This window comes from Lottia gigantea (assembly GCF_000327385.1).
Source record: "Lottia gigantea unplaced genomic scaffold LOTGIsca_74, whole genome shotgun sequence".
In the NCBI taxonomy this organism is placed as follows: Eukaryota; Metazoa; Mollusca; class Gastropoda; family Lottiidae; genus Lottia; species Lottia gigantea.
Genome location: NW_008710478.1, coordinates 80,456 through 92,457, shown reverse-complemented (window position 1 = coordinate 92,457; position 12,002 = coordinate 80,456). Strand labels below are relative to the sequence as shown.

At 30.7% G+C, this 12,002-nt stretch overlaps 1 protein-coding gene across 1 annotated transcript; it reads right to left on the bottom strand.

The window, feature by feature from the left end:
• Positions 1-390: 390 nt before the first annotated feature.
• On the bottom strand, positions 391-8,872 carry LOTGIDRAFT_236050 (hypothetical protein; the record flags this gene model as incomplete). Its single annotated transcript, XM_009066186.1, has 5 exons — positions 391-2,478; positions 5,016-5,066; positions 5,756-5,899; positions 6,190-6,321; positions 8,855-8,872. The coding sequence occupies 5 exons, from the start codon at positions 8,870-8,872 to the stop codon at positions 2,392-2,394; spliced, it is 432 nt and encodes a 143-aa protein (XP_009064434.1). The 3' UTR covers positions 391-2,391.
• Positions 8,873-12,002: the final 3,130 nt, after the last annotated feature.

Sequence of the window (12,002 nt, the reverse complement as noted above, 5' to 3'; positions counted from 1 at the left end):
CTAAAAGAACAAAGCTAATTTCAGGTTTGACTATTTGAATAATATAGTACAATATGCTATGAATATTAACATTTTGAATCAGCTGGCTTCCTCCGCCTGCATCTTAATACTTCTGCTTCAAATTAACAGAAGTATCTAGGTCAACACAGTAGTCTCCCTTTGATCAATCAGGCCAAGAGTTACAGTTCTTGATTTTTCAAAATTTCTCCCCACTAATGTACAACAAAAGATACTCGCTTGCAATTTAGAAATTAATTCGTCCATCGCAAGGAGAGTGGATAGAAGGGTCAAAGTTCAAAGTACAATAAAAAGAAAAGCAAGAAAAAAATACAAAAAACAAAAATTACACGAAATAAATAGACACTCTTTTATAATTTTTTTTTCATTTTTAAAATTTTTGTCAAGACCTAATTATTACAGTAGACTCTAATCTAGAAGTTAGATATATATTAATGTCGCAACACAATCAAATATTTTTATCTTGAATTAATAATATAGTGGATATTCATTTACGATATTTAACAATTTCATTTCACAAACGCACATTACAACACCAAACTGTACACAACGTATCTCAAACAATCCCACAATTCAAATTTCAAAACAATTTCTGTTCTGTATTTTAATAAATTTCGTCTTAAAAAGTACCAAAATCTTTCAAATAATTTAGAAAATTTGAAAACCAAAAATCTCTTAAAATCAGATATTTTCACAACATTATCATTATGATGGTACAATGTTTCTTTTATGCTCCATTGCAGCAAGGTGTTGATTGATGCTAATTATAAATTTCACCCAAAAACTCACTGAGATGAAAATGAAGGCTTATTTTCAAATTTATAATTTCTTGCAAAAAAGTTGCAAGTCTTCAAAAAATGAAATATACCTTTATAATAGGAATCAAATAAATGGAAAAATATACAAAAAGGGAATCAAGCAAAATACTTAAGCGAATTTAAAACTATTTACAAAAAAAATAATAATTTTGAAAAAAGTTTACCCTGTAGCAAAAACAGGAGGTAAAAAAACGGTTATTTTCTCAAAGTGCAAATCCAATGTAAATATATATTTCAAAAATTAGAAATAAAAAATTATACCCAAACAAACGAACGACATAAATAAAAATATTTACAAATTTTTCAGAAAAAAAATTCGAAAATATTAAACGAAAGATTTTATGAGAAAAATAAATTTTCTCCAAATTGTATGAAATCTGCTGTTTTTTTTTTTGATCAGCTCTGATATAAATCTAATCATCCCTGTGATTCATGTATTTTTCACATTCATTTTTCTCCAATCAACTCAGATGATATTTAAGGGGTGTGGATTTACAGAAATTTTCAAAATTGTTCTTAATTCTTTATTAGCATAAGATTGGTTGAGACATTTGTAAAAAAGAAAAACGGAAAATCTCCTCACCAAGGGATTTTATCAGTTCCTAATTTCTCACAAATTGGTTTCTTAAAGCCATTAACATTCATACTTCACAGAGTGTTTTCAACCTTCAACGTGTAAATATAAAGAGAATTTTGAAAATTTCTGTAAATACCAGCATGATTTTGATACGCGTCTTGTGTGAAATGAAATTGATATACATGTTAAATGTTTTTCTTAAAGAAAAAACAAACAATACAGTGAAAATATGCAATATGCAAAATTTAAGGCTTTTACCATAAATTTCAGTAGTCCCCCTGCATATTTCACTATTTTGTGCAAGATTTTTTGTATAGAAACCATTGGTTGAAAGACTGGGCCCTCATTCTTGAAACCTTCATCCTCTGGAGTTTGGTGCTACAAGTTCAAATATTCCTCAAGGCAAGAGAATTTCGACTTTCAACCCCTATAACCAGAGTGGATTTTAAGAATAAGGGCCCATACATAAATCTACATAAGGATTGGCCTGTTGAGGCATAGTGAGAGATTTTATGAGGAAAGAAATCATATCTGGATCAAAAAGGGGCAAGTATCAGTGAAAGGGGGAGGGGCACAAAATAAAAAAGGGTCAGAAAGGTGGGGAGAAACTCTAAGCTAATGACACATTACTAAAATGTCTTCAAAATTCAAATTTAAATTTTGAAAACATCTGTGTCGTGATTGGCCAATTAGGGAAACCATGTGACCTAGTTTTAAATAATAATAATAATAATAATATTATTGTGATTTACACAATTTACGAGTGAATAAGTCGGTGACAGCATGTCTGTGAGTCCATGATGGAAGATGATAATATGGAATAATGGAGAATGTTTCCGAGTTGATCGTCCGAGGAATATCCATGATAAAATTCCAATTCTCTATTCCGAGTATATCGTCATTATATTTATAAGTCTATCACGTTTTTTTGTTGTATATTTTCAGTATATTTTGAGCTGATAGATGAAGGGTTGATGTCTATTTGGACAGTTTACTAATAACACGAATAAGAGCACCATTCTCTTCCTTCAAACGATTATTATCCGCCTTTAATGACTCCATTTTCTGAAAGATATAACATATTCTATAAATACAGATTACTTCAATTGACTAGAGATTATCTCCAGTGTTTCAGCTAAACAATCTTCATCAGGATAGCTTAAATGGATACAGGGTTACTTTTCAAAATTGAAGTTGTTTATGAGCAGAGTAAACAAACTTACTGACTGGACAAAGAAATGGAGTAGCTTCTACTCTGTGATATATTAATTTGCATATCAAGGGCAACAACTCTTTAATAGTTTTAAGTCTTACTATTTCACATCATGTGTGGGCTAATGACTATCATGCAGTGTGCAATGAGGACAATTTGGATGGATAACAACACTACTTTAATCATTTTATTCCCATTTCAAACTCTCAAGATATATTTATAATGTATTTGTGCCCTCTGGGAAGTGAGAAGTATCTCAGTGTAAATCTTTAATTACCACTTTGTTTATATTCAGTACAAGTCTCACAAAATCATACATGCTCTCTTTAGATAAATATAATTTAATTTCCCCATATCATATCACATAAGGAGAGGGTACTATCGGAGAAAACCTGTTACCCAATTCTAGTATGTATGGAATTGGTTTCTAAGACTATTTTCCTATTAGGAAACTCGAGTTATTATAAAGGTAAACTGTATCTTTTAAAATGTGAAAAAAAACATGAAGAACACAAAAAATATCTGTACAGGGAAAAACCAGTTAATCTTTTAAAACAACACCAAGTATATATATTTTCAGCATAGCTCAGTTCATTTTGGATGATCATATCCCAAATTCAGATGAAAAAATATTGATTACTTTAAGAAGGCTAGATAGATATGAAAATATGCAAGTTTGGCATTGTTTTCAAGAAATGTTAATCAAAATTTATTAGGGCAAAAAAAATTAGTACAGTAAGGTTAATAATATTTAAAATTAAACGTTAGTTAACAATTTTGAAACAGCAATTCAAGTGACTGAAAATATGAGTGGAACGATTATTTGGACACTAGAGGGAGGCAGTTACATGCCATGGTTACCAATGGTTACCAGACCATAGAGGTTGACATGCTCTAACAAAATCGACCAATCAAATCATCTTAAAACCCTTTCCATGTTACAAAGGAATAAAAATTAGAGAAAAACAAAAGTTAAGGACATTTTTTGGTTGTAAAAATAACGTGTGAAAGGCAAGGTAACATACACCAGGTACGTTAATTTGGCTGGATTTGCCTGAAGAGCACTTTAATATCCTGCTGTCATTTTGGAATATTGAAAATTTTTTTTCTCAAAAATATCACTAAAACTGGTTGAAAATGCAACAAACTTAACTATTTTTTCAAGTTGAAGCAATATTCTATTTCATATATACATATAATTTATAATAAATAAAAATAAAAATTTGAATAAAGTTCAGGTTTAAGCTTTCCTTTTTACGTGCCAATAGCCAGATTGTGAAAATCAATCTCGAAAATGATCTTGAAAATGAAGACTACATAAAGCATCAATATTTCGACTGGCAGGTTCAAAATATTATAAATATGGAAAGGATTTTAAGTTAAAATTGTTGAGCATGTTACCTATTTCGATAGTTTGGACACCACACGAGTTAGGGCACGATTTTCATCTTTTAATTTGGCATTTTCAGCCTTTATCTTTCCCATTTGCTACAAGAGGAATGGAGACTTATCAATTTGGAGTTGTGTGAACAATGAACGATCTTGAAGGAATGAAATGGATGACAAAATAATTCTACAGGAAAAGGGTTTTAAAATTTTCAAACCAAAATCTTTTGGATCTGCTAAATTTTGATTTTGTAAGTCACACGAGAATCTCAAAATATCAATTAAACACCAACTGTCTGACAATGACTGTGGCTTTAATCAAAAATAATCTTTTGTCACATTTAACAAAATTTGGTAAAATATCAAATTTTAGAATTCATCAAGAGGCCTGAAATAAAAATGCAGTATCCTTTTTTCTAAATAAGAATTTTCTTTTTGAGAATTTTTTTTTAAAATATTGAATTTCCAAATTCATTGAAAGGCCTGATATACAATTACTATCACTTCTTTTTAATTATTATTTTATTTTGTCGGTTTGATTGGGTGATGTAAATGAACGCTAGCATGAGAATACATGGACAAGATGGAGCATCAGGGGAAAAAGCAGAGGATATTTTGTTACAGACAAATAAGGTATCATTGGTTTTGGTCAATATCAGACAGCAACTTTAAATGTTCAAAATATATTTCACTGTATATTTTTGGCACTCCCTTTGTATGGGGTCCTGTTTGTGGTCAAATCTCCAAAATAAACACGCAAACACAGTCTTGTGCAACTACGATGTACGATGAATCCAATTGCTGCTTATGTTTTTGCAATCAAATGTATGTAATTCTAAGATATATAAAATTCACACAATGTAGCTTGCGATTTCAGCAGCTCTTTCGAATCCTTGATCAGTTTTACCTTCAAATCTCACGGGGCAATATTCTATTTCAATAACTAAGATAGTAATAAATAGAATATGGTAAATTCTACGAGGGACAAAAACAATCTACAAACCTTCAGTTCTTCTTCCATCTCAGATATTTTTCTTTCTAAAGTTCGTTTTTCCTGAAAAAAAATACAAAATGATGAACGTCGTCGAAAAGATCATAATTTGTAACGTATGTATCATTTCAACAAATCTGATTGGTTGACATTTTCACTGCAATCAGATCAACCAATCAAAGATCTTAATATTGTATTTTATGATCATTTTAAAGTACCGATGATTCTACAGGTATATTCCTATACCCATATTTATTGTGACACATTTATACAGGTGACAATCTTACGGCCTACAATATAAGTTACCTCAAAGTGAAGTATCAGTTTCTCAAGTAACTTTTCAACCATCCTAATTTTCTAAAAGATGTTTAAATTTCAATGACATTCAGCTATATAGACGATAATAGATGTCTGGTGCTAAACACAATGACAATATCACATCTGTCTATTAAGTCTGGCAAACTGGATAGAACAGATTTGTCGGATACCCCCTAACTAAGCTTGGTGAAAATTCTCGAAAGTAACAATCCAAGAAATGAATTCCCACAAAGAGTGACATAGATGTCTGGCTCTATCTGTAACGATATCGCAACGCGCCTATGTAACTGGGTAGGATCAGATTTGTCCGATACCCCCTAACTAGAATTCGTGAAAATTCTCAAAACCAGCGACTGTAACAATATCGCAACTGTATATCAAGTCTGTGAAATAGGAAGGGCCATATTTGTAGAGCTAATCGATACACTACTTACTCGTTTTTCATTGGTTGATTCTGTTCTATCATTCTGTTTTCTCATAACTCGATCCAGTTCTTTCTTGGACTCGCGTAATTCCTGTTTACACTGCTCTAATTCTTTACGTAACTTTTCATTACTGGATTTCTCTTCTTCATATAACTACAATTTATTAATTCATTAGATAAAATATAACTATAATTTATTAGATAAAATATAACTAAAATATAACTACAATTTTAATATGTAATGGAGACTTATCAATTGAGAGTTGTGTGAACAATGAACGATCTTGAAGGAATGAAATGGATGACAAAACAAATCCACATGAAAAGGGTTTAAAATCTTCTATTATATTTCCTGAATCCAAATTTGAAACTATCGCTGAAGAAAGATTATAGAAACTTGAAGACGTTCATGAATGTCAAACAATTTAAGAAGTCTTGTTTTACCTTTTTATAGTCTGTATCTAAGTTGGTAGTAGAACGTGAATATTCATTATATGATGTAGGTCGTGTGGATGAATAACGTCCAGTATCATAACTAGATGTACTTCCTCCTCCATACGACCGCGTTCCTAGATTCTGAAAATATAGCAACATTAAAAATTAATACAGCTGCCAAAATAAATTCTGAAAAAATATTTACTTAAAATATAAAAATGGCTGCCAGTTGCAAAGTTAAAAGAATTTTGAAGAAATGAATACTAATAGGGGACGTGATCCTTAATTTTCAACATTATGAAAATGGCTGCCATTTGCAATTCTCAAAGAATTTTGACTAATACTAATGTAATGTATTATTATATATATCATTATATTGTCCCTGTGTTAAGACAGGACCATATCCTTGTGTATTAGACCTTATTCTGACCCATGTCAAATAAAGAGTCTATGTTTGTCCCCATGGACTGAATGTTAGACAGAACCTTGTCTTTGAGTATGGGACCTTACTCTGACCCATGTAAAATAAAGAGTCTATGTTTGTCCCCATGGGCTGAATGTTAGACAGGACCTTGTCATAGTGTATTAGTCCTTATTCTGACCCATGTAAAATAAAGTGTTTTTTATTATTATTATTATTATTCTATATACGAGTCAACCACGAAAAATGATGTCAAATTTCCGTCCACAAGGAAGAAAATATATTTACAAATAATCTGAATGAAGATGATCGACCTAATCCGTGAATATTGGAGGAAATCAGTCTTTCAGCCATGATATAAATCTATTCACTCTCAAAAATCTATAATCCAAATACAGACAACAATTAATTCCTAAATTATTGTTTTGTCTCAGATACACAGTAAAGAACTCTCAAGAGAATCCTACATTCCTAAAGAAATAAATATTTTACAAAATTCTTTTAACACTGATCATAAAACTTTATGTCTTGGTGTTCTAGAATTATTTTCTTTGCACTATTAACCAGTCCCTTGTAATTCTGGTTACTTTTGATATCCATACACTCCTTATTTTATTTTCACTTTCCAAAATTTGATCTATGGTTCTAATACACTCTGGCATCACTCCCAACTGAACTGCGAGGTCAGTCTGGCGGAATCAAAGAGTCCTTGACATTCTTGTATATTGACTAGTTATACTAAATCCTATATTCAATCTTCACTTCATATCCATTCAATTCATAACTAATCCATTTCACTATTCAACACAATTGACTTAAGTCTAGCTTTGAATACTTCACAAGGTTGACGAATTTAAGCCATTATTTCTACTGAATCCTAGGGAACCAACGCTGCACAATGTTTTAAGGAAGGATTTATTTAGAACATCGAGCAGACAATTTGTAAAGAGAATATAATGACAACTGGTTGACAAACAAGCAGTCTGTCTAAAATCAATAATAGTGTATGTAACATATAACTTCTCTATCTACCAGTACTCGACAATTATAGATATACTTATATTGCCCTGTTATAGATCAATAGCTCTCTAAACACTACACATAGTTTCTTATCTCAATTTGTTTATGCATAGAGGCATAAATCCTATGGAACCCTATAGAGGCATAAATCCTATGGAACCCTATAGAGGAATATATAATTCCTTGACTGCAACAGACACATTTTACATGTTACAGAAGTAAGCAGCAATTTGATTGGATTGTAATCAGAGGTCTAAACAGAAAGTCTGTAAATGATTAGCCATGTTTACAGTCATTTTGTAGAAGGCTTTGATCGCTACATTCCATGATACAAAAAAGGTGACTATTGCAGTCAAGGTATAAGACGAATTTCATAATAGCTTGACATTGTGAAGATGTGTTGTACCTTATAAATACATGTACTTACATAGCCTTTCCTTAAAATCAATAGCTCTTTAAACACTGCATATTTATTCATTTATTCATTGCCATATTTATTCATTTATTCATTGCCATATTTATTCATTTATTCATTGCCATATTTATTCATTTATTCATTGCCATATTTATTCATTTATTCATTGCCATATTTATTCATATCTTATTTTGTTTATGCCATATCTCTAAGTTACCTTATACAATATCGAGAATTGTACTTATTTGGCCCTCCATTCATTTTCTCTTTTCCTAACACATTTGCATTTTTTTGTACCCTTTACATGCCCATATGTTTGCAAGATATAAATTTATTCATTCCAATACCGTTATGTACATAATATGAAACAGATGTTTAGCATGCATTCTGATATTCAAATCTATCTATTCAAGTCCTTAAAGGGATTGTAAAGAGGTTTTTTTTTTTTTTGTGTATTAGGGATATTGATCAATTTGCACCATTCCAATTTTCATTCAGACGTCTGTGGTTCCTGAATTCCATCAAATGTTTAATGATGTCACTAATCACTAAATATGCTTCTTCATACAAGTCCTTCCAGATTAATGTCATCAAACACTTAGTTTGAGTGGAGTTGAAGCTACCACAAATGTCTGACTGAAAATTAGAATGGTACAAATTGATACTATCAGTGTCCCTGGTACACATAAATATATAAGAAACCTTCTTTACAATCCCTTTAATAACATCTATAGATAATGTCTTGTACACACTCTACTTTCTAAATGATTGAATAATGCTTTCTAGAATAAATAATCTAGTAAAAATATAGATTTTACCTGTTGATATTTATACATTGTTGTTATCTAATTAATATTCATCTTTCAACTTGTCAACATATTGTTATATCAATATTGATGTTTCACACAGCATAAAATATCATCACTAATATCATATCATATCATAACACAGGCCTAGATTGTATCACAATTACAGCCTCCACTAAAACTTTAACAAATCTTATACTTTATAACAACGCATCACTTGTATCCACTAAAGTTTTTAGAACATAGTACAAAAATATGGTATCACTAATCCAACATATACATTGTATCACAATTTTAAGTTTAAACTATAACTTCTTATACTTTATACAAAAAGATGGCATCTTANATATAACAATGTCAGTTGTAGGAGTCAACTGAAACTTTCAGTAATTCTACAAACATATGGCATCCCAAAAGTAACAATCATTTTTTAAAATGTATCACAAAGTATCACATATAAAAAGTCAATTTTCCAGTCACAATTTTGACATTGTCAGAATAAAATCAAGAATTCAATACCATATATATATATCAAATCAGATCACAATTAGTTAAGAGTAACAAGCTCAGACTGCTTATTTTCCTATCTGAACAATAGACGCTATTCCATGTCAGTTCCTCTGACCTGCATTACTGATAGTGGGAAACCATGTTGAAAAATCTAATTGGACCCTAGACCTTCAGGTTAGCGAGCAAGCGTCTAACTCACTGAGCTATTGTGACTCAGGATTAAGTTAAAAGACGCAAGCTTAGAGTCACAACAAAAATTTAATATCAAAAATCAAATCAAATCAAATCACATATTGCTGTCACCAGTATGACACTGTTTCACAAGTTACAATCTTCTCATTGTCACAATAATAACAAATCAGAGAGAGGCTAAATTTCACAGACAACTTCAATTCAACTTCAAACTTGAAAATAACTCAAAATATTCTTGGAATGTAATCAAATTCTAATCAATTTTATTTCTTACAATGCCAAAAGTACATCTCATAACTTGAGACAGAATCACCAAGTGAAATATTTTTTGGTTGGCATTAAGGAGATGAAAATACCAGATGTTCAGTTAAAAACCTAAATTACCAGGAGAGAACTGACTCATAACTATCAAAACTGTGTACTGCATAATCATAATATTATTCATGAATGCTTGATTACATTGATAACTGTCCTGCATTTCCTGTATTAGTATCAGTTAAGAGTCACCAGAAATCAACTAGCTAAATCTCAGCTCTCTGTATTATATTTCATAAAGCAATTCCTGAGTCCTGTTTGTGACACCAGTTCAGTTCAGTTAAGTTTTAAGTCATTCGTGACCTATGAATGAGAGGATGCACAGAAAGTCTTAAAAACCTACCTTAATCTAGTTCAAACCAGATTTTCATTTTGAAAATATGGATAGCTGAAATTGAACTTTAAAAAAAAAAAGGAACTTAATGTAATGGTAAAATGGAACTTAATGTAATGGTAAAATGGAACTTAATGTAATGGTAAAATGGAACTTAATCTAATGGTAAAATGGAACTTAATCTAATGGTAAAATGGAACTTAATGTAATTGTAAAATGGAACTTAATGTAATGGTAAAATGGAACTTAATCTAATGGTAAAATGGAACTTAATGTAATGGTAAAATGGAACTTAATGTAATGGTAAAATGGAACTTAATGTAATGGTAAAATGGAACTTAATGTAATGGTAAAATGGAACTTAATGTAATGGTAAAATTAAACTTAATGTAATGGTAAAATGGAACTTAATGTAATGGTAAAATTAAACTTAATCTAATGATAAAATTAAACTTAATCTAATGGTAAAATTGAACTTAATGAACTTAATCTTAATATTGAACTCTGCAGCCTGTTTCACAATAAATTGAACTTCAAATCATACAAACAAGAAGTACCATCAGGTGTTTTGAAAGTAATATGCATGGTTTGCTTTACTCACGACACCCGCCACTACTATAATGGTAAAAATCAAGATCCAATCACTGTTATACTGTCAATTTCTGTACCAGTCTTTATCTTCTGTATTTCTGACACTCATTCCATGTTTCCATGTAAACAAAATCCTCTAGTTTACAACAGCAAAAACTTTATAAATTCAAACCAAACCATCAAAAATAAACTATTAATAAACAGAACAGATTCCTAAATTCAAAATTTTAAAATTTTCCATCATCCTAGATAATCGTGATACGGGAATTCAGCTGACTGTCACTGGTTAGGTAATCACACACCATAGGTTTCATAATAAAAATCAATAACAATCTTCCCTTTAAATATATAGAGAGATAGAACTGATGGGTTTAAATAGCTTAGATTACTATTTTGGTTTCGTAAATCAGTTTATAAAGACAAGTCCAATTCTCAAAACACAAAACATGGTTTTGGTTTTACCAACTTAAAGCGTCTTAAATTTTGGTATATACTATATACTATGAAGTCCTTTCCCATTATATTAAAGAAATCCATTTCTAATAAATGACCAAAGTAATTCATTCGACAAACTTCAAATCCTGAATGAAATTACTTTGAAATTCTCAAACTTTATTCCACAGATACTCCTAACACGAATCAAGTCCAATTTTACTAGCTAGAAGACAAAACTTCAGCCTGAATCCTGTCCTTCTACTTCCATCCATAAATACACCTTACCTTAACTAAGTTCAATTCTACTCAGAAGACAAAACTTCAGCCTGGATCCTGTCCTGTCCTTCCACTTTTATCCATAAATACACCTTAACTAAACCAAGTTCTTGACCAGATCATAAGACGAGACCAGCCTGACTTCTGTTCTTCCACTTTTATCCATACATATACCTAATCTTAACCAAGTTAAATTCTCCTCAGAAGACGAAAATAACTTGAATCCTGTTCTTCCACTTTTATCCATAAATACACCTTAACTTGACCAAGTTCAATTCTGCTCAGTCTGAAACCAGTCTGAATCCTGAGTGTATATATGATGAACTGGAGATAAATATAAGTTATAATAATGACAAGTCTAGGTAGGTTGTAATTCTCTAGGATAATATTATATAATAAGTCTAGATATATATCTGATAATGTTTCATCTAAAACTTCTAAGCCAATATTATAATATACCTACAGCATAGACAGAAACATCAGCCTCTATTCCAGCTTCTGATAGCT